The 27,790-nt window shown below is 38.8% G+C and overlaps 1 protein-coding gene across 4 annotated transcripts in view; it reads right to left on the bottom strand.

Annotated features, from left to right (window-relative positions):
• Positions 1-727: 727 nt before the first annotated feature.
• net1 (neuroepithelial cell transforming 1) overlaps positions 728-27,790 on the bottom strand; it is a 79,380-nt gene continuing 52,317 nt past the window's right edge. For 2 of the 4 annotated variants that reach the window (XM_069909194.1, XM_069909195.1), the window contains exons 4-12: positions 13,042-13,149; positions 11,864-12,034; positions 11,221-11,283; positions 10,786-10,882; positions 10,366-10,442; positions 9,474-9,731; positions 8,465-8,635; positions 8,089-8,275; positions 6,285-7,737 (exon numbers count right to left, since the gene is read on the bottom strand). In XM_069909194.1, coding sequence (XP_069765295.1) covers positions 7,298-7,737; positions 8,089-8,275; positions 8,465-8,635; positions 9,474-9,731; positions 10,366-10,442; positions 10,786-10,882; positions 11,221-11,283; positions 11,864-12,034; positions 13,042-13,149 — 1,572 coding nt within the window. In that variant the 3' untranslated portion in view covers positions 6,285-7,297. Of the gene's footprint in view, positions 947-2,883; positions 3,021-6,284; positions 7,738-8,088; positions 8,276-8,464; positions 8,636-9,473; positions 9,732-10,365; positions 10,443-10,785; positions 10,883-11,220; positions 11,284-11,863; positions 12,035-13,041; positions 13,150-22,264; positions 22,749-27,790 lie in introns of those variants that run through there. The other 2 variants (XM_069909198.1, XM_069909197.1) reach the window with 2 other exon arrangements.

Below are 27,790 nucleotides of genomic sequence, written 5' to 3'. Positions count from 1 at the left end.
AGATGCACGGTATGAGGCGATATCAGCCCACTGGCGGTGGTCAATGTGGCAGGCACCAAGAGATTTCTTTCGGCAGTCCTTGTACCTCTTCTTTGGTGCACCTCTGACACGATGGCCAGTGGAGAGCTCGCCATATAGCACAATCTTGGGGAGGTGATGGTCCTCCATTCTGGAGACGTGACCTACCCAGCGCAGTTGGATCTTCAACAGCGTGGATTCGATGATGTCAGCCTCTACCATCTCGAGTACTTCGATGTTAGGGATGAAGTCACTCCAATGAATGTTGAGGATGGAGCGGAGACAACGCTGGTGGAAGCGTTCTAGGAGCCGTAGGTGACTTTTTCTTTCCACTCACATATCACCTTAAGTAATCCTTTTGCCATAAGTGCTCTGTGATTAGTAAAGGACTGCTTAAGGTGGGATGTGAGTGGGAAGGGAAAGTTGAGAATCACTGCTCTCGACCCAATTGTAACTGAAATATTTTGCTTGAGAAAAATTGTCATTGGCCCATTTCCTTTGGAGCTATGAAACCGTGCACATAACGAGTCAATTAGGTACGATTAAAAGAGTGGCTTTCAACCTTTTTCTTTCCACTCACATCCCATCTTAAGCAATCCCTTACTAATCACAGAGCACGTATGGCATAGGGATTACTTTAAAGTGGTATGTGAGTGGAAATAAAACCACTCTTATAAACCACCACACAAAATAAATAAAATCTGCTCAATGTGATTAAAAACTTAATTTTATTTCACTTTACTAGAGGCATCCTGGCTGATATTTATTTCTCAATCAACATTACTAAAAAATGTCTTCCCTGTGTCTGCATGGGTTTTCCCCAGGTGCTCCAGCTTCCTCTCACTCTTCAAAACGTACAAGACTGTGGGCTAAGTTGGGTGTGATTGGGCAGCGAAGGTTTAAACGGATGGAATCAGCTTGTACTGTGCTGTAAACAAAATTACATTTAAAATTTTAAAAATGTAAATTTAAAAAACCTTTGAATATTTTGAAGACCATATGTTATTTACATGGGACTGACGTGAGGCAACATAAAACTGATCCATCTTACACAAAAAAAATGAACATGAAACCCTGTTAAACGGGAAAGTCTGCAGACACAGTAATTCTGGAATACACAAAAGTGCAGGGGAAACTCAGCAGGTTGCACAGCATCTGTAGAACAAAGAGACCTGCTGAGTTTCTCTCACACTTTTGTGTATTGCACTAACATATCCCTCAATCAACAATCTAAATAGTAGGAGTTTTGCTAACATACCTTGATGAACGGCTCAAGCCAGAAACATTGGTTATGTATCTTCTTTTGTAATATTTTGTCATTTTAAATATATTTAACAATCATACCAAATACAAAACACCAAGAGAACCACCCCCCCCCCACCCTCTCCCCTCTATACATCCTATTAAACAGAGAAAGAAACAATAAAAAAAAAGCACCCCATTGTCAGTGTGTACAGCACATGGAGCACGATAATACCAGTTTTACAATCTTTACAGAAGTCTACTGGTTAGCCAGCAATTGTAACCTTATATTGGCGCTAGTGAGATACCTATATGCTCTATAGAAGGCTGCCAGATTTTTAGGAAGGTGTTATATCCCTTCCTGAGATTGTATGCGACCTTTTCAAGTGGGATGCAGCTATTCATCTCCAGACCCCCTATCCATGAGTAGATGGGAGTCAGACTTCCATGGTATTGGTTCTGTCCTTTGCTACATCAAGACCACTGTTTGACTTGCTCAGTTTCTCCAGCATTGTATTTTTACAACATCACAAAAAGCTTTCTTCTGGGTATTTTAACATTAGTTGAATGTATTTGCTGCGTACAAGTTGGCTGCAAACTTCTTACATTACCCCAGATGTCACATTTTAAAAGTAATTCTGGAGATCCTAAAAGAGGAAATAATGCAAGTTTATTTTTGTCAGCTCTAGTCTGGAATCTTGATTGTACAGAGGGGATTTACAGAAGGCAGCTTTTGCCAAATCCAGACTGTCACATTTGTGTAACATTTCAAATACAATGTGAGTTGTATACAAATGATAACATCTGGCTTCGATCAGATGTTGTGACAGACTTTCAACAAACTTTTAATACAACACTGACAGGTATTATTTAATAAATTATTGAATGCATAATTCCAACAATCTTTCCAGATACAATCACATTTATTATTTTGGATAATGTAGATATCCAGAGGAATAAAACATGCAGTAATTAATGTTGATATACAGTTTTCGATTCTGCAATATCTCAATTTCAAGAGACTTTGCTCTTGGGTTCAGGCTTCTATATCCACCATACTATTAGATTGAGCTCCGTGTACTGACAAAAGCAAAGTGCTGAAAATACTCAGGTCAGGCAGTATCTACAAAGATAAACATTATGGGAGTGGACCATACAGGGCAGAGTACCAGAGGCGGGAACCAGTATGGGAGTCAGTGATTGAAGGACTCATGCCAGGCTGCAGACTGCTGGTGAGTGGCTTGTGAGAACCGGAGACAAGATTGGTGAGGGTGTCAATGGTGAGCAGGGCTCCAAAAAGGCCACAGATGCTGACAGCTCACTCATTGTCCTCAAACCCAAGGAGCTGATTGGTTCTTTTTTCGACAGGAAGGAGCACCAGTCAATTTCTACAGATAGCAAATCTTTTGGCAGACTAAAGTCAATTTTTTGTAATATTACACCTGTTTTATTACATGACTATAAAGGAATCTTGAATAAAAGTATACATTAGTGATCATAAGGGGATCGGAGGTGGAGATGGTGAGCAAATTTAAATTCCTGGGAGTTACCATCTTGAAAGACCTTTCCTGGACCCAACATACAATGTCAATGTGAAGAAAATATGAAAGTATTTCTACTTACTCAGGAGTTTGTGAAGATTTGGTACGACATCAAAAGCCTCAGCAAACTTCTACAGATGTGTAGTGAGTGGAAGATGTTTTGACCGGCAGCATCATTCAGCCTGGTGTCGGGGCACCAATACATTTGAGTGGAAAGCCCTGCAAAAGGAAGTAGACACAGCCCATCACAGGTGTAACTCTCTCCTCTATGTGGAATGCTGCTGTCGGAAAGCAGCAGCCATCATCAAGGGTCCACATCACCCAGCACACGCTCTGTTCTTGCTGCTACCATCAGGAAAGAGGTATTGGTACCACAAGACTTGCACCACCAGGTTCAGGAACAGTTGCTATCCCTCCACCATCAGACTCCTCAACAACAAACTCAATCAGGGACTCATTATCCAAGGAGGGGAGGTTCATTTGGGGTTTAAGGGTTATTGCTTATGGGGATTGTGGGGTATTTCATGTCTCAAGTGTGTTGTCATATTGAGATTAAAAAGGAAAACTTAAAAAACAGTAATGGAAAAAAGGCATGGAGGTGGCGAAGAGGCGGAAAAGAAGTGAAAATAAAGATAAGATGGCCACGCTGGACTATATGACTATAAACATTAATGGAATATATAACTAAGTTTAAGTGTATCCCATTGGTTAAAAAAAACATAATTTAAAAGACCAAGTCACAATGTTTGAAAAACCCAAAACCTGAGAACCATATATGGAACATAACAGAAAGGGCAGGCCTCGGACCATCACCACCTAAAATGTTAAGATAAGCACAATCAAATTTAATGTGAATAAGTAGATGATACGTCTTTTTTGTTTGTATTGCTTTTGTATAGATATTGTTTTATTGTATTTTATATGTTCAATATTTACTGTTTTTGGAGGGGGTGGGAAGAGGGAAGGGAGGAATGAGGGAAAAAAGAGAAAATGTCACTGTGAATATTTAAAGAGATGCATCTGTGTGTGTATATATATATATATAAATATTTATATATATATATAAATATATATATAAATATATATATATATATATAAATATATATTATAAATATATATATATATATATATACACACATGTTGATATGGTTCATAGTGTGATAAAGAATTACAAAAAATAAAAATCAGGGGCCCATTTAAGGACTCTGTACATTATTTATTACTGAACATTATTTACAGTTTATGTTTCTTCCCTTGTTTACATTTCTCTTATATCTGCATCTTTTTCATGAATACAGTTCACACTACCATCAAGTTGAAATGCTGGCTGGCCCAGAGGCTTTAAAAAATTCAAGAATCTCAAGCTTGTATGAGACCTTGATATGTCATTCTGACAATAAATTTGAACTTTGAGCTTCTTAATTGCATTTGGCTTTTGGAACCAATAACTGAGGACAATGGACGTAACTGATATTACATGGGAACTCTGCTGGATCAAAATGTAGTGAAAAGTAATTAACGACAAATGATTATATTTTAAAATAGCTGCGGGAAATGAGTGACCACAGGGAATGTACAAGACTAAATTATTGGTCAAGACATTTACAAGATTGCCAAGGAGGGAGACTTGGATGCCTTGAGCTTGGGTTACTCCTGATACAGACAGGAGGTCGTGTGGCTGGCGTTACGGCATTGGAGGAGGTGCCGGGATTCATGGACAGTCTTGGAAGGGACTCTTGATATTGTACTGGATTAGTGCCTCTCTTTGTGCACCTTTACAGAGAAAAGGAAAACAAAATTTGTCTACAAGTATACCCTACTTTACAAATACTGAAATTATGAAAATTCACTTTTACGAGGAAAGCCTTGTTCGCTTTTACAAAAGGATTTGAATGGATTTTTGCTTTTACAAAAAAAGGTAAAGGTTCCATACCGTCACATAATGCTACATTTTCAGAATGTAACATACATGAAATTCTTTAACACGTCTTCTGAAAAGCAGTTGCAAATTTGTCCAGCACCCTTCACAGAAACCTACACACCTGGCGTTCCTAGGCAGTGATCTCCCCTCCAAGAACTGACCAGGCCTAAGCCTGCTTAGCTTCCGAGATCAGACACTCTCAGGCGCATTCAGGCTGTTTGCCTCAAATAATAGTGAACGAGTCTTTGCTTTACACCATTTTGGCTTAGTTTCGTAAAGCGAGGTACCCCCATACATGGCAAAGGAATCTTGGCCTAGCTTTGGGGGTCACGACTCTTTGTCAGAACAGAGTGCAGAGGGGATTTTATGAATTTGCAAAGCCTTGCCAATGAATTGAAGTGCCTCCTGCAAGTAACTCACACCTCAACAGCATATAGGAGGGTTGAGATTCCTGCTGCTTGAGAGAATCCTGAAACCTGATCCAAAGAGCATGGTCTATCTTCAAAATTTTCCCCACCAGATGCCGTCAAATCCAAAGGGTTGTGCATTTTGACTGACGTCTGCCTTTGTTGAGACACGGTTAATGATCCAAGTTCCCCCGCCTCTTCCTTCCCCCACCCCCTAGGTCTATCTTTGTCAAAGGGCAGCTTGCTGGGGGATATTTTCCGAGTGTGAAGGTACCGTTTTCCGCATGCACTTTTGTGAAGCAGTCCAATGACGAAGTTTGAGCACCAAAGATATGCAAGTGTTGTCTACACACTGGAGTCTGCTGTTCTGGTGACCTTGGTTTTGAACTAGAGGCAATGTAGGCTCAACAGCACCCTATTTATGCTTCAGTCTAGCCAAAAATGCACTGGGAAGCAAAGAGCAGCACCGGAGGAGAAAGATGGAGAAAAGCAAAGATGCAGTCTACAAGAATGGGTCTGTTGTGAATGCCCTGGATATATCAGGTTGTATGCCATCTTGAAGACTCCAGACTGCATCATATTTCTGCGGGTGACCAATTTGGAGCAGGGTGTTCCACAATCCATTGTAGCTTTTATTGAGGGTAATGGAGATCTACTGAGGAGGAACTGCTTTTTCCAGAGGGTGGTGAATCTATGAAATTTCCTGCCCACTGAAGCAGTGGAGGTGACCTAAATGAATATATTCCAATTAAGGTTGGATAGATTTTTACTAAGTAAGGCAGGTAGGTGGAGATGAGCCTATCAACAGATCAACCATGAATACCAGAGCAGGCTAAACAAGTTGAATGGTCGACTCCTGCTCCCATTTCTTATGTTCTGATAAAAAGGGGAAATTTGGTAGGAATAAGAGAGATCGGAATTGGAAGGTTCTTTTAAATACCTGGCACGAGAATGATATGCAAAAGAGGTTCTTCCTGCAAGGTGCAATTTAGAATAAAATTGGAAAATCTTAGTCCAAGATAGCTATTTTGACATATAAAGATTCAATCTACCATAGCTTACGATAAACTAATTTAAATATGAATACATATGAAATATTCAACTTGTGGTAAAAGTAAATACTGAGGAATTATTGTTAAAACAAGCACAGTCTAATTAGATTTTAATTTTCCAGTTTTATTGTACATTTGAATCCAATAATCTGTACATCAGAGAAATGCCCATCAGTCTCTAACCTCCTTACCAGGTGTATTTTATACACAATCGCATTCCATTCTCCTTTTCAGCACTCAGTCACTCATACAATAATTACTTAATTGATGCTGCTATTCCTACCTCACCCTACCGTACTGTTACTGATTGTTTAAACATGACTGCTACACAAGAACTAGTGCAAACAGACATACTAGGCCAAATCACTACTTATCAAGCAGCTTACTTCAAGTCCATTAAATACACATCCTTCTCACCTTCTACAACTTTCTGGCACCTTTCAAAATTTCTTGGCAATTCTCTCACAGTAGTCCAAAGCACAAAATAATTAAAAAAAAATGCCTGCACGGACAAAACAATGATACAGCAGATGAATGATCTTCAACACAATTACAGGAACGACTCACTGGCTGACTTGCGTAACACCAAAAATAACAATACTTGCAATCTTAAAAAAAAATTATATATAAACAAATCAAAATTTCTTTAGCTCTTAAGCAAGTTTTTTTCTTTAAGTGATATTAATCGGGAACTCTGCTTAACGAAAATGTAACAAAGTAAAAAGAAATATAAAAATTCTTAAATTTTAAAATGTCTGCAGGATATGGATGACCACAGGGAATGTACAATATAAAAATATTGGTTAAGACAGTGGATGCCATTTATAAGATTACAACAAGGTTTTTAAACTGAAATCTATTACATCAAATAACCCAATAATTAAAAAAACTCTTGGGTTAGGAGATTTAGTCACTTTGGAGAGAAAAAAAACCCAGAAGTTCAAAGATGACTGGATTTAATAGCTGCCAAAAACTTTTATATATATATATATATATTATGTACAAGGAGAGAGAGAAAAAGAATAACAAAACAAGATTGGCAAGTTAATTCTGGTGCTACATTACAGAACACTGTACAGAAATATAAATAGAGTTTGTTTCCCAGGACAGGAATGTTCACACTAATGTTTCGGTTCTCTTAGTCATTTGGTCCGGCTGCTCGAGCATTTCTGAGCTGGATTTTGACAAGGAATCATAAGGTTCTACCGAATTTTCACTCTCCATACTGCTTCGCAGGCTGCTTGATTCAGAATCACTTGTGTCCATGTTGGAGCCAGTTTCTGATCCACTATCTGCCATGTCTACTCCTTCAGGGGGGCTGGGCACCTGCCCTTCCTGTGGAAGGTCTGCTACCTGCTGGGAGACTTGCTCAGGCTCTTCGTTCAGTTCCAAGAGCTCTTTGTGGTCTGATGGACAAGGTGCCACCTGGTAGAGTGACATGGCATTTCGGATGCAATTCATCCACTGTTGCTTGTTGTAAATGTCATTGGCTTGTAGCGTGTGTGATGACTGTCCTTGTGTGGCATGTTGGAAACGAACTTTGAAGATGTTTTTGGCTGTGAATAAATGAACCCAAATTTAAATTGAGACCTACAGCACAGTAACAGGCCCACAAGCCTGTGCCTCTTAGGAGGAAAAATTAAAAATATAAACCATTTTAGTGAACATGGCCATTTCCATCTCGAGTCTACACATTTAATGGCAAAAATGTTACCAATTTTAAAGTATTTCCATGAGCATTTTCTGTGACCTGATCAAACTCTAAGAAAACTTGCATCTCACTTAAATTGTGATTAACAAATGCGAAACTAACGCAATTCTCCATATTTTAAACATCAAGTAAGACACAGGCATTACAAATCAGAAGTTTACTTCGCCATACTGTTCTAGGGCAAGCTTGACCTCACCTTTGTCAGAATTGCTGAAGGCTCCTCTGAAGGAGCCACCCATTTTGGTATCACCATCCTGAAGATCCTCAAGTAGAAGGTCTTTAACAGGCATTGGTTGACGGTATACTTGGTAACACTGACGGTCATTACGGGATACCGGGCGAGTCAGTACTAATATTTCTTGGAATAGAAAGACATATAGTTTCTGGAGTAGGGAAAAAAAAACAAAATATTTTTCATTAAAAAAAAAACACATTGGTTATTTACTAAATCACCCACCTCCATCTAATGTAATATTCTGTATCTTATAATGTTACTAGTATTTTGTGTTTGTAGCAGGGATTAAATATACCAAAGTAAATGATCTAAGGACAAGAAACAACTAACAACTTACTGTTCCTCGGTTGTTTCGCAACTCTCCATGGCAGAGAAGGGATTTGCTTCCTTCAATTCGTGGATCTCTCTGTCTTTCATCCAGGTAGTCCAGCTTGTCAATGTAGTACTGACAATCAGACTCTCCTTTTTTCACATTGATGTCTGATAGGACAGATTGAATGATGGCAATCTAGAAAGCAACATCTGACCATCAGCCACTTGCAAGAACTGATACCAATTATTTAGTTAAATCTTCTATTATGGCTACCAGATTTTAAAAAAATTTTTCCACGTCATTTGTTTTGAACCAGGAGGTCAGCATGTTCTTTCTACATGGAGTAAATGTGTATGTGTTCCATAACATTCTCTGGAGTGAAGGATGAGAGGTGGCTTAAGAAGTCTACAAGATTATGAGATGCATTGATAAGGTAGATAGCCAGCACTTTTTTCCCAGGGCGGGAACAGCAAACGTCAATGGGCAGCTGTACAAAGTAAAGGGAGAAAAGCTATCAGGCAAGACATCAGTTGTGTGTGCCGGGAATATATCGCCGGGGTGGTGAAACATTAGGGGCACTTAAGAGATTCTTACAATTCAAAAAAAAAATAGGGGGTTTATGAGGTAGGGAGTGTTTAGTTTTTTTGGTAGGTCGGCACAACATCATGGGCTGAAGAGCCTATGCCTGTAATATTCAATGTGAATCTGCTGCCAACATGTCAAGCTGTGCACCTTTTTTGGAGGACGGGAGAAAACTGAGCACCTGGAGGAAACCCACGCAGATACAGGGAGAAAGTACCAACTCCTTACAGACAGTGCCTGATCAGAACCCAGGTCGCTGATGCTGTAACAGAGTTGTGCTAACCACTTTGACACAAGATTGATCCAGATGAGTGAAGGCTAATGCAGAAGCAATAGGCAAGATAATTTCCTCATTTTATAATTCAGTCTACAAAATATGATACATGTGTTGGCTTGAATCAAAATGAACCCTCACACAAACAATGCTACTATATCAGGTACAAACACTTACTGCATCCTCCAGACTCTTCTGATCCAAGTGGCCACTGGGTGTGTGCCGCAAAATTTCCTTCAACAGCAATGGGTATTTAACCAAACGGCTGCGAGGAATATCCAGGAAACTCCAAAGGTCCAATTTTCTGCTGAAGGGAGACTCCAGGCAGCGCTGAAGAAAATCCTGCACTCTCTTGTCTTGCTTTTTTTGATCCAAGAGTGCTTTTGCTGCCAGTTGGTTACTGCAATATCCTTTGTATTCATCAAGCCTTGGCAACTGGACACAAAGGAACACATGCTTGAGCACAAGGAAGGGGTCTACGATGATCTTCAAAATGATTTATATCATATTTGAGCAAGAGAAAAGGGCCTCTCTCATTTACTCTTTAGTGACCCCCCTGTTAGGTCTGCTTTGTTCATGAATGAGTGAGACAAACACCAGACTGAGTCGAAATCAGGGTTCTTTGTTCTTTATTACCGGATTGTAACACTTGCAACTAACCATGTTAGTCGGAGAATGCATTCTGCCGTTATCAGCAAAATGGTGATTTTTTATACCCTTGGATACGTGCTTAGAACATCATCATATCATTACTTGTCCAATGACTAAAACTGTTGCTATCCTTTCCCTGCTAGCTTCCTGCCTCTCAATCCATCAATGTCTCTCTTATCTTGTAAGTACAAGGATGCATTCACATCTTGTTACAGCCCTGTACAGGGTAACTCCTTACACATTCCCATCTCATGATGTTTTACCTTACACCCCAAGTCTCCATTTTGTATCAATTATTATGTTGCATCATACTAATAATGAGGTACTTTGGTGAGGGGAGCTTTTAAATCAAGCAAATAGTTATTTATCCTAAAAACTAAGGCATTATTTATCATGGAATAATTTTAAAACAGCTTACCCAATTCACAAGAATGTGACCAATTTCTTCCACTGTCCCATCTTGCTTCGTAACTTTAGCAAGCTTAATCAGCAACTCTGGATTGGGGAAAAAAAAAGCAAGTTTAGTTGGTCAGCAGGATACACGTCGTAACCAACCACTCAAAAATTAATTCTAATTTCAAAGATAATTTTGGAAAAGCTCAAGTGTTACGGAAGTTCCAATTTGCAATTGGAAACTAAATCATAAAACCCTTCTACCAACTGATTAATTTAGACAGTATTCAACTACTGCCTGGAAGTACAGTAGTAATTGCTCTCACTGTGGTTGATTCCCTGGTGCCTCTCAATCGGATTTGAATATCCTTGTTCAAAGCAAAGATAAAATAACAGAATTAAGATAATCAACATCTCCAGCTTGATCGATCATCAAAACATTCACCTTCGTGCAAAGGAATATAAGAATCAAGAGCTCCAAATATCTGGGTTAATTCTTCTTCTGTCATGATGGACAACTTCAACATCGGGTCATGATAAGCCTATGCAAAACATACAAGAGTAGACAATTCTCTCATTTTAAATAGCAAAACGACAAATCCAATAAAAAAATATAATTAATGTTTTTAATACTTGAAATTTTAAAAATTAGCAGTGCTGCAACTGACCAAATTTTATTACAATTTGAACTATAGTTCATACATTAATTTCACTTTATCCAGCCTCAAAATCAGCAAGTGAAATGATTAGGATCTTCACTTTTATAAAAGGAAAGTTGACCAAAGAGTAAACTAATATTTATCTAGCTGAAGGCTTTTCCTAAACTACTTAAAACAATTTGTAACCAAATTTGTATTTATGCTTTCATTTTCTCACTGACCTTCCTTGCTAATTTTAGGTCTTCAATTAAATCCTGTTCCCCTCGAAAAAGCTCGAATATAGCCTGAGAAACAAAAATAAAAGACAAATGAAATACACTTGGCATGAAACAACTGTGCAAAGAATAGCATGTACTTATGGCAAACAAATTCTGCCCGAGTATTAAATTAGTCTAAAGTTAAACCCATTACGGTTGAACTGCAAAAAGACACCATGTTCTCCATGCAATAGAAACAGCTAGTCACAATTAACAGGCTCACTTTGCACACAAGCACAACATTAACTTGCTGAAACATTTCAATTTGGTGTTGTGTCCAAACAGATATACTGTTGAGCGTCCTTAGAAAAATCAAACTTTATCTGGACATTGGATCAAATGATAGCAATGCAAAGTCAAATTGAACAAGGGACTGATCCAAAACTGATTAAATATAGTCTGAATATTTTTTTTGAATAATTTATCTTTATGGAAATATCCTTAGATTTTAATGCAGAAAAGTTGCACTGTTATTTAAAAGAGACCCTAAATTATCAATTTGTTTCCTATGATTAAGCTTTATAGCTATTTTGTGTCCACTTTTTATTTTCTTACAACAGAAAGATTCAAACAACATGGAAGTGACTTAATGACTTATACTTCGTACCTCTTGTCGTTTAATTTCCTTTGAAGAGAAGTTCTGTTTTGTGCTCACATCAAGAGTCTCTGACCATAATTTGCTATTCCGCCTTTTAGGTGGTGTTGGTGCTGAAGCTTTACTGCATATCTTCTGAGGGCAACCTGGAGATTTGTTGTCACTACGAAAAGTGATGGATCTCTGCAGATGGAGAAATTGAACCCATTAGCATTCTGAAAGCGCAGACCAGAAAAGGCAACAAAGTTTGTCATGTCTGAAGACTGCTTGAATACTTCAATTCCACTCTTCTCAAAATAGGAAACTGCCATTGAAGAACGATTAATTTAGAAATCCTCTCTCTGCTCTTTCTGAAAGCCCTGCAAGCTGGGAGAAGTTTATTATTTTGTTTGTGTCGTAACTATGCAGAATATTACCCCCCAAATCCCTTGAACTCAAGATCTTCCCTAAATTAACCATGAAATAAAAGATTTACAAGCTGCCTATACGTCTCGATTATAATGCAACAAATAATGATAACATCTCATACAAAGCTGCATTGGATTTGAGATTAACCTAGAGTAGCAACATGTTAAGAGATTTCAACTATATTCACATTAACAAAACAACCCCCACAAGATTTGGGATCCACTGATCATTCAAGAACTTTGGCATAAAGTACAACCGCATTTGTGATGTACAGGTCTGAACAAAAGGCACAAAATTCTTGCTTTCCTAATGGAGTAAACTAAAAGCAACACCACCAATGCACATCAAATACAAGGATTCAAACAGAACAATTATTCATCGCTAAATTACTATGCTAAATTCTCACTGTGGAGACTTTCCTCAACAGTTCATCTCACATTTCTTCCACTCATTTCAAATGAGAAGCAGAGAGGAAATATTGGAGTTGATGTGTAGAAAATATGCAAGTTGAAGAGTATTTAGAAGAGGGTCTGCTCTGATTTTTTAAAAAATAAATTGTTCAGCAGGTTGCAGATAATTCCTCCAAAAGACTCACACAAGAGCTGCCTGGGCAACCTAATAGGCAGGAGGCATCACCCATGGTCATCTGCAGTAGATAAGAGGACTAATGCATTTACTGGGTCATTGTCACAAATCAAATAGTTTACCCTCCAGCATAAAGAATTCTGAAATACAAGGACTGTTATACAGAAGTATTAAATTCGTCTGTCAAGAAATAGTACCTGTAATGTTTGTCCAAAGCGCCTGACTGCTCCATTTTTTGAGGGAGATATTAAATTTGCTAGAGACGTCACTCGTGATAAAGGCCGGACTCGTTTGTTGCTTGGTTCCTGTAATAAGAAGTAGTATTCATGAACAAGGGATATTTTCGGCAAGACCCAAGGAAATTTGGCTGCCAAAAATCTCAGCCAAACAAAACATGTTCACAACCACATATACCAATGCATTCAATGTTCTAAAACCAGACTAAAGAATGAGCCCAATTTTAGTTTGATTGCTCTGGTCTAGGACAATAGCTGTTTAAGCGAGGGGGAAAGAAAAGGAGAGAACATTTTTCTGGTGAGAATTTACTTCCAATTCAACTAAAATGTCATAATGCTCCAGGTCACATTTAGCATAGACTTGATATAACGTGTTTATTCTGTGCCAGTATGAAACTTAATTTTTCTTAATGGGTATTCTGTAGCTGACCTTGAATGGGTTGATTAAATATTATGCAGTACTACATAATCCCAAACAAAATTCAGGTGAAATTAATTTCCTGCAAATGATTTCAACTTTAATATGTAAAGTTTAATGAAAGGACATTAATAATTGAAAGGTTGATCTAAAACTCAATAATTTGGAGGAAGAGACAGCCACATTTGAGATGGCTGTATTCTTCTATAATAATGTTGTAACTGGCAAGTTAACTTGTAAACTAACTAAAAAGCTGTTTATAATATATTTGTTTAAATCTGCCAACTATCATGGACAAGAAAATGCTAAGAATCAATGATCTTAAAATGCAAGTCTGGACAAGGTCAAAAGAACAGCTGTTTGGACACAAGCTGTGTTCAACCTGGATTTTTGCTGAATTGGCCAATAAACTCTTGCATGACCACCAAGAATAATTCTCCACTTTGATGCAGATTATTCAGACTTTGAAAAAGGAAATTATTTTTGTTTTGGTATCCTTTTTAACTCCATCAGCAACCAAGAAATCAACTTTGTCCTGTTCATCGAACTAAATATCAATCAGGCAAGTGATGCAAGCATTTATATTTGGTTCTGCTTGGAATTCATTTTTTAGTTCAGGTATCAAGCAGTCAGAAACAATATCAGAATACATTTTCAAAGCCAATAACAATGGCAACTTCAAATAAAATCTGAGTCTCCTACAAATAATAAAAATATGATTATATAAATGGCAGGGCACTCGATGGGCTGAATAGCCAATTTCTGCTCCTACAATGCAAAAGAAAAGCAAATACAAATGGAATGCACTGAGCAGTGATTGGATTACAAATTTTGAAATGAAAGCGGCAGCAAGTATCTATTTATGAGATTTGCCTAGATATTTTGCAGTTATCTTTCTGTCATCTTTTTGAAAAACAAGAGAATTTAGCAAGCTCCTGCAGTAAGTCAACAGTGACAGGATTAGAGGGTCATTTCATCAGGATTTGTTAATCACCTTAAAGCTAGAGAAAACTGTTCAAACAGCATTATGTACCAGGAGTTAGTCTGTATGTACGACCAGGAACAAGCATCCTATGGCTAACAGATTCTGCTAATTTGTATGCCACATAATACCAATTATATGCCAGACCACAATTGTGTTCAAGCTAAATGTTCAAACATCTACAGCCAGTTTAATCAAATGTTCAGTTGCTAACCATGTTCTAACATCCAATATAGCAAAATGGCATCACCAGATTTAAACCTGTGATGGTAATGAAAATAAATCTAGCCATGACCAACATTTGACTTCCCAAAATAGGAAATCTCATTTTGTCATCAACTATGATTTTTAGACTTCAGCCATGTGACTGCACAATCAAGGAATTTTGCCATTACACAGGCAGTCTAAAAAGGATTTATCCTGCAGGACCCCAACAACTTTTTGGAGGAAGCTTGCAGTGTAAATTGTACCAGAAAAATTTCTTGACGGTCATCCACTCGACTGCACATCCAACCACTGGGACTGTTGCACTCATGTACTTGCAATCTAAAAAGGTGCCCAGTGTGAACAACCCCACAGGCAATAAATATGTTTTTTTTTCCCTGCGATTTTCCCAACATTGCAGCCTAAAAACCATAAACTATGCATTATAGTTAAAACTAAGGTTACAAGATAAGTGACTTGAAACCCCAGTTTGCAACTTCTGTACTCTTGCTTTTAAGAGGACAAAATCCACAACAGGCTTAGCTTAGAAATTAAAGATAGGACAAGAAAATAGACTCCAAGTTGATCAGCACCTCTGCCTTTTTATATTAAAAAAAGGCCTATATGATGTGTGCAAATTATTAACTACATTTCTTCAATAGCCACAAACTGTAGTGTAGATAGAGAGAGATATATATAAATAAATTTAAAGAAAAATTGGTGTGTGTGTGTGTATATATATACTGATGGCATCAGAATATCCAACAATGAACAGCTGACTGGTGTCAAATTAGACTGTAACATCAATCACTTCCTTTCACTTTGGCACATAGACATTTGAGAAGAAAGCTCAATAGCAGTGTTCTTCTGAACTACCAGCTGCTTGACTGTGTTACCCTAAAAATAAAACAAAAGCCACACAAGATACATGTAACACTTCAAACATTCCGTATTCAGTTCAACAGCAAAAAAGAACTGTTGCAGCAGTAACGCTGATGAAGGAAGGCAAATTCTGGAAATGCACAGCTCAACAAACAAAGAATCTTTGTGAGTGTGTGCGTGCACGTTCTTTTACAATTTCAGAAATTTTTAGTCTAGGTCAGCTGAAAATTGAAGAGGTGGGATCTGATACACAAATGTTACGGATGTGTAAATTATAAAGATCTACATTGTGGAATCGTGCACAGGCATTTTTAGAGGGCTACCTTGAAGGACATGCCATTGTGACAGAGAGGAATATTTTTATAGAGATCAACATGATTTTATTTCTCTTTTTGCTATTGACTCACTAAAATATGCTACATTTTGTCTGGTTCTTGTCTATTTTTCCACATTCTTCAGTATCTAATCTTGCAGCCAGTGACCAGGATTTCAGTATCAATTTACAGACTGCTCGCTGCTGCTAAGAGTTCAGAGGTATAAATGCCATCTTGTTAAGAGCGCAGAATTGTGCGTGATACCTTAATTAAAGCACGTTAAACCTTGTTAAACCAGAAGGGACTGTTACCATTCTGTATCTTGAAGTTAAAATTCAATTAAAATTAAGTCAGAACTAACTATATTGACGTTACAAATTATTGCACAAATTGATTATGATTTATTTGACCCCCAAAGACAATGATTAGCCCTCTCAGTGGTAAATAAAAATACCGTCCTCTTAATAAAACACTTTACAGCACCAGGTCGTTTGATTTGATGTTGGGAAGATCTTTTCCATTGAGGGATGGAGACAGATTAAAAAAACCAACTATTTACTCTGGAAACTAGAAAAGACTTTGGCAGGGACTCTTGCAAATTGTTTAAACCTAACAGCAGGAAGGGGGGAGGGAAGAGATGTTAAATGGATATGGACAAATAGTGAAATCATGATGTAAACTAATTTGAAATGCTATCTTTTCATGCTTGGCACACAATCTCTCTTTGTAAATGTTAATTCCAACTTTCAACACCACCTACTGAAATTCAAATTAACAGCAATTTCCAATTCAAACTATGGACTGAAGACAAGTAACAAGAATAATTCCCACAATAGGAGGATAGATCATTTCAAGTGCTCCCCCACCACCCAAGAGGGCTCTGCACCAAGACAAATCTACTCCTTTGTAACTCTGGATTTCTGAATTCTTTGCAGTCATCGACATATGGCATAGCACACATCTAAGGCATTCTGCGACTTTCAATTAAGTGATCATACATCCATTTGACTGCAGTGTTCTATGGAGAACTTGATGAGATCAAAAAAATTGCTATCTAAAGAATGTAATTAAAAATTTCCCCCTGGAGAGAGATCAGGGGACATGTCAAAGTTAAATACCTTTTAACAGCCTCGGAAAGTTTTAAGCGCCCAAAGAAGTGCAAAAAATTGTTCAAATGTGGACATTTAGAACAAATATTTTGTCGCATTATAGTTACTAAAGACAATTCTTTTATAATTACAGCACCATATCTTACTCGGTTCACTTTTGATGTGTGTACTGGTACCATTTCCCAGAAACTTCATCAGAAGTAAATATCATATCCAAATGAAGCTGATTTGACTGGACAGGAAGTTTTTTTAAAGCAGAACTGTAAACTATGCAAAGGATGTTATAGGAACTTCTAACATGTGTATCCTGCAGCAAGAATTCCCCCCCCCACCCCCACAACTAAATAGCATCTTCAGTTTTAAGTAAAGCAATGGACTCCTTTAAAATGAAACAGGATCAGTGGGAACAGTGGAAAATTTTCCCTACAAATTTAATCCATCTGGGAAAACGAAACCATTTTATTGTTTATCCCGTATAATCACAAAACAGAACCAATGATCTTCCAATTCCACAAGATAGAGGAGCAGAGGTAGGCTACTCAACCCATTGAGTCTGCTCTGCTATTCTATCCATTCTGAGTCCCACTCCCCTCCCTTCTCTCTATAACCTTTGATACCCTGACTATTCAGATATGTATCAATTTCTGTCTGAAACATGCCCAATGACTTGGCCATCACAGCCGCCTAAGGAAGCAAATTCTGGATCTTAGTTTTAAATGACACTCTTCAATCCTGAATTCCTACCCTGGGAAATGATATTCCCAGCCTCCATTTCCAAGGATAAATGCCTAACTTTACCTGTTCGACACCATCAGTTCTATTTACAAAGATTGTCTCTCATTTCTTTGGCCGTCCTAAATCCTTCTCAAGTAATCCAATGACCAGAAAAATATACTCAAATGTTTTACACATATGAGAGTCTTGGATGGTTAGTGTGAGTAGTTTATTTGGTTGATCAGCGATCTCACTGCCCATGGGAAGCCTGTTTTCGCTCCGTAAATGGTTATATGGTTAAATGCTCATCAGATGATACTGTCATGGGGTGGCTTCTACAGGTACTTTAATGGTTTGATAGCAAAATTTGAGTAGATTTAGGAGTCAATTATTTTTCTTTACAACACAAATTATTCAGCCCAGTTCATAGAGAATTCCGTCTCCCACCCTCTAATTTCCTCTTTTACCCGTCTGCTCCATCACCCACAGGCAATTTCCTGCGGCCCATTACCAACCTGCAAGTCTTTATCATGTAAAAGGAATATGGTCACATGCAACCTTCACACAGAAAGCAGTTAGTTAAGAAGGAAACATGACTCTGGAGCCACACCACATTTGTTCATAACCAACATTACTCAAGGGTCAGACTAGATAGAGACAACTTTCTACTAAATAATGAAAAAACTGAGACATGTAACATCTGACCAGGTTTTATTCAAATTTAATTTAACACTTAAAAGTTAATTCAAATTCTCAAACTGCTGTGGGGTGCAGTTCTCATACTTATCTACTTTTCTGGATTACCAGTTCATAACCATGTTGCCAGACCCCTTTGCATGTGAGAGTGGTAGTGGATGGAAAGTATTTTGCCTGAAGGTCAGTGACCAGTGGAATGCTGGAAGGATCTGTCTGGGACCCCTGCTCTTTGTGAGTTGTGCATGGGAGCTGAAAGTTTCAATAGGACATCGACAGGATTCAGAGTTGGGCAGAAAAATGGCAGATGGAATTCCATCCGGACATGTGTAAGGGGATGCATTTTAGAAAGACAAACCAGAAGGCTGAGTACAGGGTTAATGGTTGGTTACTTAATAGTGTGGATGAACAGAGAGGGACCTTGGGATTCAAATCCATACATCCCTCAAGGTCAACACACAGGTTGATAGGATAGTTAAGAAAGCCTATGGGATGCTGGGCTTCATAAATAGGGGGATTGAGTTCAGATGTAGAAAGGTCATGTTCTCACTCTACAAATCTCAGGAAAGACCACACAGAGTATTGTGCTCAGTTCTGGTTACCTCTTTCTATGAAGGAGGTGGAAGCTATGGAGAGGGTAAAGAGGAGATTTACCAGGATTGGAAAACAAGTCTTATGAGGTAACCGTGTCTGCCTGTCCCGCATCGGACTTGTCGGCCACAAACGAGCCTGCAGCTGACGTGGACATTTACCCCCTCCATAAATCTTCGTCCGCGAAGCCAAGCCAAAGTAGAACTGGGATTTTTCTCTTTGGCTATGATAGAGGCATCGATACAGTGGACAGCCAGCACATGTTTTCTAGGGCAGGAATAGCAGAGGACATGTGTACAAAGTGAAGTGAGGGAAGTTTAGGGGAGATATCAGGGGCAAGTTTAAAAAAAATATAAACAAGAGTTGTGGGTGCCTGGAATGCCTTGCCAGGGATGGTGGAGGAGGCTGAAACATTAGGGGCATTTAAAAGACTCTTAGACAGGATGAAAGGAAAATAGAGGGTTACAGGGTAGGATGGGTTTAGTACTTTTTTTTAAAAGAATGTATGGGTCAGCACAACATGGAGGGCTGAAGGGCCTGTACTGTGCAGTAGTGTTCTATGTCAGTCCAAGATTAAAAGGAATGTTATTCGTCATCCTTTTAAAGCAGAACCATTTTGAGAGCAGATCTCATCTATTCATTCACACACACAAAAAGGGACCGCTGATGCTGGAATCCAGAGCAAAAAAGTTTCTTTGCTCATTTACACATTTCTTTCTTTCACCTGCACTTTATTCATATTAAATTTCTTCTGCTATTGCACCTCTTTTTGTACTTGTAAGTCTGCTGTCTCCAAATTTAACCATTTGTCAAAGTGCAATTAGAAGTTTCCAAAAGTCAATCCCTGGATTTTCTGATGCCACAAATTGCTCTAATCCTTTAGCTCATTTGTTATTCATGAATCCTCAACAATTACAGATAAATAGGAGTGCCTTGTGAGTGTTAAAGGGAGTTCAAATGAATGTGGGTTGTCTTTGATCCACGAGGAAGAGGAGCAGTTTGAAATGCTTTGGAAACTACATTTCTCAAACAATTGAGTTGCAATTTTCATCTGAAGGTAATTTGCAGACTACTCCCATTTCTTTAAATGGTTCCACTGATTACATCTTAGCACCTAATTATAAACCACAGTCTCATTACACAAGTAATATTTCCCAATCCTCGTGCAAGATGAAATGCCTAAAAAGATCTTGTAAACATTTCCCTGAACATTGGATTTCAGTTCAATTTCTTAAGATATGAAAAGAGTTTCATTTTCACAAAGTGGCATGTTTCACAGTATGCAACAAATTGAGCCATTTTAGAAAGAACTAGTGGAGCTGTTCTAGTGAACCGGTCGGTGCAGACTCGAAAGTCCGACACGGCCTGGTTCTGCTCCGTTGAATGGTTATATGGTTATCACATTACTGAGATCATTGAATGGGAATTGGGTTTGTGGAATAGCAAAAGCATCAGCAGGATTTTAATTGCTCGTGTCGGAACCTATGATTTACCCTGCTTCTTCTTGTGTACTGTGGCCAGGGAATTCTATTTTCATTTTATAGATCAGACTTTTTCACCCAGGTATTTTAGCAATGAGGATCACTAAGAGATATTATTTTAAGACATCGGATTTACTTCACCACTATTTTCTTAGTCCAATACCTTCTAGATTTTACACTGAAAGTTCCTTTTCAATGGAAGTTCATCTTTCGTTTTCCCCAAGTCTTCTCCCAATCAATTTAGGATACAATCACAAAGTATCAAATAACAGGACCAGATTGGAGGAGAGATGAGGATTCTTCCACCCCCCCCCCCCCCCCCCAATCCATAGGAGCCTGTAATCGTACCTGAGGCTGCCAGAGGCCAAAACTTTAAAAAAAAGGGCAGGCTGTGTACTTGTCAGGCTACACAGTAAAAGTTGGAAGGTGAGAGCACAAGTGAGAAGTTCTTCTATGGCTTGGAAACAATAGATTTACCAGCACGGTAGCAATGATTGAAAAAAGAAAAAGGAAAGTATTTTTATAACCATTTACGGAGCGGAAACAGGCCATGTTGGCCTTTCGAGTCTGTTCACTGTTCTTATATTATCCTCAGTCTGTTGAGATCTGACATTTAGGCTATTATCCAACATTCATTGAAGAGGAGAAGAGGATTTTCATAAAATCCTGGACTGATTAAATTTTTTTTTTTTTTTTTTTTTTTTTACAGCAAGGTCCTTATACAGCACAAATTAAAACCAGAACCAGCGATGCCTTCAGTAAAAGCTTGACCAAAAAAAAACCTTGTTTTTGTGTTACTGTAATCAGAATACCACCAAACTGGAAAATGAAATGAGGGGCTCTAAATACTGCTTAAAAAGGGCACTGTTAACATTGGAAGGAAATAAAGACTCCCTAATATGATCAGTCTGACAAAGAACCATTAGGTCACTTCCAACCGATTCCCAACAAATTAAAGTGATCAAATAGACACTGTTAAAGGTTAAACCCAAGTGTACTGCTTCCCGACATCATTATCAAATGCCTTACACGCATAATGAACTAATTGCATCTTCTTAATGATTGTAAAAGGCATAACACTTTGAATCACCAGTCATGATTACAATTGTAATTTTAAAAGGTCAGTTAGTTACACAAGATATCTCCAACTAAATTAACTCACTTATCCAAATGGCTAAAGGAGTTCTTGAACACTGCTTTCTCTTAACAGAATGAAAAATAAATTGGCCAGGCACGATGGAATAATAAAAAGGCACAAATAATGCTTTGGTACTTTTTTAAAAACCGAAATGGCTTCAAACATGCTGAATTTTCTGCGAGGCAGCAAGCACCTTTCTTAATTGGCGGAACTCAAATCAGGTCGGTTAATTTAGGAGATTAGAATCGCAGGTATTGAGTAATTAGACTGGCAACCCCAAAAAAACGTGCACAGCCCAAGAGCAAATGCAATACAGTGATGGGCTGCTCTTTCATCGCTTTGTCCTTGCACAATCAGATGAGAAGAAAGTCGACTTGGAACACCTGATCACGAGTGGCGTTACAACGTTGGAAAATGCTCAGGAGTTTGACCCACAGCAGTTGCACTTTTATTTCGAGACGACGACCAGCCAAAGTACATCTGATCTGCCGACCCCAACATCTCCTTCGGCAACAGTATCTAATTACAGGGTGTATCAACTGGCACTCGGTGACGACCAAGTTGGAGACGTGGAAACCTTTCTGCCCATTCCAGGAGGTCATCCATGGCATGAACAAGTCAAAAAAGCAGGGGTTAACACCTTTCCATAAATTCTCACCTCCAATTCTTTAGCCTGGAAGGTCTGTGACTGAACATCGACTACGGTGATGGCCCTTTTCGTGGGCAAAATGTTCTGGAGCTCATCGAAAGCCACCATACTTGACGCCCTGTGCAAGAGCCTGAGGTTCAATGGGCCTCAATGCACTGCAACACCCGTGCCGATCTCTCGAGTCCCACTGAGCTCCGGGCAATTGGGAGGAGCAGCTGCTCCGCCACTAAAAGCATGTTCACTCGGGAAGGGGTGGAGGCACCTCCTTCTCCGCTCCACCTACTTATGCGGGCACTTGGAAAGTTGGCTCATCTTTCACGATTCTCTCCAGACACTGAACTCCCAAGTCATTTGGCTCATCTTTTGGATTCCAGCACCTGCAGAGGCGACGAGTGTTCACTGCGAGGCAATCGAAATTTATGCTAGGGTTAAAACGTCAGAATAAAGTCTAACCAGGCTGAGAGATCTGTGACTGGGACGACCGCCTCTCTCTCCCCAAAAGCTGCTCCACTCTCCCGGCTGAGCTCAGCAGCGCGCTCCTCTGGCAGACTTCAACTGCAGCCTGAAGGGGCACATTGCGGCCCCAACAGCCAAAGAAGCCACCTCTTCCCCCTGGACCTCCGATCCCGTGACCACAAATGCCTCCTCGAACCTTTCTGGGGACACTTGCAACGAATGAGATCCTTATTTGCATCTTTAATATGGTCACGATCAACATCGCTCTCCTCAAAGCTGATTCAGTATTGTCTCCCTCTCATCCAATTTCTCAAGGTCGAGTGAGGTGACAGTGATTTAGCTTCATTCTCAGTCCTTCAGTAACCTTATAATCACACTCACTACCTTCCTTTTCTACTTTTTAAAAAGTCAACCTTGAAATGAGACCCTACAGGACTTCAGTATTGGAGAAAACTTTGGAGAGGGGGTGGGGTGGGGGAGGAATCTGTTCTGCTCAATGATCTCCTTAAATAGCATTCACTGACACCACCACTGTTTCAGGCTGGGTATCAAATAATGATGAGTCAGAACATTGGAAGGAAAATGAAAGACTCGTGGCATGGTGCCAAGACAACAAACCCTCTCTCAATGTCAATAAGATGAAAGAGATCATTATTGGGCTCAGGGGAGCGGAGAGTGTCCAACCCCTGTCCAGATCAATGGCGCTGAAGTGGAAAGAGTAGGTTCTTCAAAACAGACATCTCGGATGACCTGACCTGGACCAAGCACATTGGTGCATCAAACGTCATAACTTTCTTAAAAGGCTAATAAGCATGTCCCCCTTGTTCCTCAACAACTTTTACAGGTGCACTTGCTTGATATATCACTCACGACAATGGGAGCTGCTCTGCTCAAGATTTGAAGGTGTAGAAAGTTGTGGACACAGCTCAGTACTGAGCAGGTGTACTATAGCAAAGACCAGAAAGAGGATAGGGTTGATATTTGGATGTTGTCAGCCTGGATGATCTCAAATGTTGCAACTGACCTTCACATCCCTATTAATGCAAGGATAAAATGATCCCAGATACCACAGCAGATTACTGATAACTAACATCAGAAGAGATGTGTGTGGACGTTGGGGAAAGTCTGATTTGGTTCAACTGTAAAGTTGTACGGGACCACAAAGCACAGTCGATCTTCAGCAAATATAATGCACAATCAAAACAGTTTATTGAAGTGATCTTTTATTCTGACAAAGCTTGAGATAAACATGCTTTAAGATACCATCTGGAGAAGATAAAGTCCGATAATGGTAATGTAGCAATAGTCAAGGAGATAACATATTCCTACAGCTGTTGCAAAAGAAAGAATAAATTGTTAGGGGTTTTAAAGAAACAAACAGTTCTTGTATTTGGCTGGCAGAAACATTAACATCACAAATTATCACGTTTTGTCCATCAAATGACGATATTTGATTGATGATAATTTGCTTTAGTCGAAGTTTCAATATGGTGCCTTATTACTCATTTCACAATCTCTTGCTTATAGCAGTGTTTCTGTCAGCAGAATGGACATGAGAAAAAAAACCCTGCAAGATATTAGCCATTAAATAGAAAAGGAACCATTGCTCAATGTGCAGAATTCCCTAAAAGTTAACTTTGCAGATTGAGTTGGTGGTAAGGAAGGCAAATGCATTGGTATCATATATACCAGTCCTCTTGAAATAAAAGAACAATGATGTAATGTTGAGGTTTTACATTGGTCAGATCACACACCGTGAAGTTTTGGGCCCCATTTCTCAGGAAGGATGTGGTCTTGAGGAAGTTTATGAAAATGATCCCAGAGATGGGAGAGTTAATATATTAGGAGTGTTTGATGGCTCTGGGTCTGGACTCACTGGGGTTTAAAAGGTTTGGGTGGGGGGGGGGGGGGGGGTTCTCATTGAAACCTCTTTCTTTTTCTTTGGCTTGGCTTCGCAGACGAAGATTTATGGAGGGGGTAAAAGTCCACGTCAGCTGCAGGCTTGTTTGTGGCTGACAAGTCCGATGCGGGACAGGCAGACACGGTTGCAGGGGAAAATTGGTGGGTTGGGGTTGGGTGTTGGGTTTTTCCTCCTTTGCCTTTTGTCAGTGAGGTGGGCTCTGCGGTCTTCTTCAAAGGAGGTTGCTGCCCGCCAAACTGTGAGGCGCCAAGATGCACGGTTTGAGGCGTTATCAGCCCACTGGCGGTGGTCAATGTGGCAGGCACCAAGAGATTTGAAACCTACCAAATATTGAAATGGCTAGATAGAGTGGATGTGGAGATGTGTCCAGTAGTGAGAGTTCACGACCAGAGGGCACAGCCTTGGAATAAAAGGACATCCCTTTCGAACAGAGACGAGAAGAAACGTTGTCAGTCAGAGGATGGTGGATAAAACATAATGGAGTTTCAGACTGGCATAAACTTTTGTAATCTCGGTAAATATGGAAAAATATAATTTTTTTTAAAGAAAATATATACACACAAGTAGTTTATCTCCAATTTCCTTTGAAATTATAGTGTTAAATTCCTTTGAACAGAAAAGAGAGGCATTTGCATGAAAATAGTTCTTCAGGAAATACATGGATTTCTAAAGATAGCTACAAGAGAGGAGCACTGCATTTGACCAAAATGGTGCTATTGAGTTGTAGGACTGAAGGCAAAAGCACTAAAAATGGCTTTAAACCTCATAGGTGTAGAAACTGAACTCTTTGGCTTGGCTTCGCGGACGAAGATTTATGGAGGGGGTAAAAAGTCCACGTCAGCTGCAGGCTCGTTTGTGGCTGACAAGTCAGACACGGTTGCAGCGGCTGCAGGGGAAAATTGGTTGGTTGGGGTTGGGTGCTGGGTTTTTCATCCTTTGCCTTTTGTCAGTGAGGTGGGCTCTGATAATGGAATTAGCATCATATTCTGCTGCACAATAAACAAGACTAAAACCAATAGGATGCTTCATACTCCACAAAGTAGAGGGGTACAATCAAAAAGAGGTAAAACTAATATGTTATAGTCATTATTTATAATGTGGCATAATTCAAATTATATGAAATACAATGAAAAGGGAACAGTATAATTAGGTAAAAATCAAGTAATCGTAGAAAGACCACAATCTACAAACACCCTTTCCAACAGGAATTGGTGATATTTTTTGCCTTCTTCAGAGACAGCTGCTGTAGCCAAATGTGCCTTGCAAGTTATCAGCTATCTCTTGCATTTGTGATGTTGGCAATATAAGCAAGAGTGCATTTTGTTTCCAATTCGTTATGGTGGAAAGCCATTTCCTTGAACTTGTGCTTTCAGTGTTACAACGGTGTTTCAGTAGGAACTTCCGAATTTCTCACCCATGATATTTAAATAATTCATTATAATGTTCAACATGAAGTGTACGACGATGTTGCATAGTTTTTCTCGATGACAAGTATTACAGATATGGAATTACGATCCAAGTAATCCTTCAGGCTACTGTGCAGAGGCTGAGGCAACATGAAGCAAACGGCAACCTGGAACATGTCTCTTCAGATTTCTTCACCCGTCTATATTATCTACGGCTACAAAACTAATAAAATTAGGAAAAGCAAAATCAGAAATGGCTTGGTAAATCAGAATTCACTTATTGAATAGGTTGTGCAATTCAGACATCTCAACACTTCAACTTCACAGCAAAGTCCATGATAAAGTTTTGAAGTGAAATCAAACATTTATAGAGCATCAGAAGGGGTTTAATTGAATTCTCAAATAGACAAATTTCTGGGCTACAACGCTCACTTCGGAAACTGGAGCTGGCATTCCTGCTCAGCTTTACAAGTTGCTAATGTCAGCAGTGATACCTTTTGTTTGAAACTGAATCTCCAACTTCTTTCTCAGGTGAATACTAAAGGCCTGGGCACAATTTTAAGGAAGACTTGATCGAATGCTAGGTGGTGGGAGATCATAGAAGAACAGAATCTATCCTTAATTTCTGGTTTTAAAAAAAGATCTTCGGGTTGCTATAACATTGCTGAATAAAGGGAACTTGCTGAAAGCAACGCGACTGCTGTGTTTTTGCAAGTAAAGCAACAATTATTCTTTAAAATTACTTTGAAAGGTCATAAAATGCATGATACAAATGGCACAAATTTTTAACTGGCTTGAGAAGACTTGATCAATAAATTTCAATCCACAAATTAAAATGAGCAATCCAAACTCAAATAAAGGATGACAAAAATAATTTTAAAAGAATTACAAACTAAAATGATTCTGAAAAAGACTGATATCGGGACTTCCTGAGAAAATACATGAGAACCGGATGGTGATTATGAATAGCTTCACCCTCACTTTTCCACCTCCATCTTCACCCTTCATAGACTGACAAAGTGGTGAGAATAATTGTCTGAGACACTTGTTAAGCAATTCACCTAGACAGTGCCAGACAATTTCTTAAGAGTGTGACATTTGTTAAATGCATTGTGAACCCAGATTCAGAGAAACAGAATCCTTTCAGAAAGTGAAAGGCAATATAATTGGTAATAATAATGCTAAATTATGAAGTGTCATTAAGATTAAGTTAAGAATGAAAAGCAATAGGTGCCTATAAATCACATTACTCAGCAAAAATCACGAGCCACTAATCAACATTCTTAAAGCCACAGTGCAAGGCTGAAAGATTAATCAACTTTCTACAGTTAATTCAATAGAGTTTTCATAAAGGAAAATTTAAGAATACATCCATATAAAAGTGAATTAAATTGCACTTTTATTCCATTTTCATTTGGCTAAAGAGTCATTGAATAATTCAATGATTAAAAAGGAAAACAGTGCTTGGATTTATTGTGTATTACATGGCCCTTTCAGGTCATCTTGGAGATTATGACATGTCATAAGTTGGAAAATATGGCAATTTACACAAAACAAACAAAGTGACAATGTTTTCAATTATGTTAAGTGAGGAATGAATATTGATCAAGATATCAGAGGATTTACATGTTCTTCTTTGAAATAGTATGATGGCATCTTTTACATTCACAAGAGCAGGTGGAGCTTCGGTTTAATATACCACATGAAAGGCAACATCTTATGCAGTATTTCTTTAATTCTGCCTTGTTACGT

The sequence above is a fragment of the Narcine bancroftii genome, chromosome 13 (assembly GCF_036971445.1).
Source record: "Narcine bancroftii isolate sNarBan1 chromosome 13, sNarBan1.hap1, whole genome shotgun sequence".
In the NCBI taxonomy this organism is placed as follows: domain Eukaryota; kingdom Metazoa; phylum Chordata; class Chondrichthyes; order Torpediniformes; family Narcinidae; genus Narcine; species Narcine bancroftii.
Note: the sequence above shows the minus strand (reverse complement) of the source record. Positions and strands in the feature narration are given on the sequence as shown.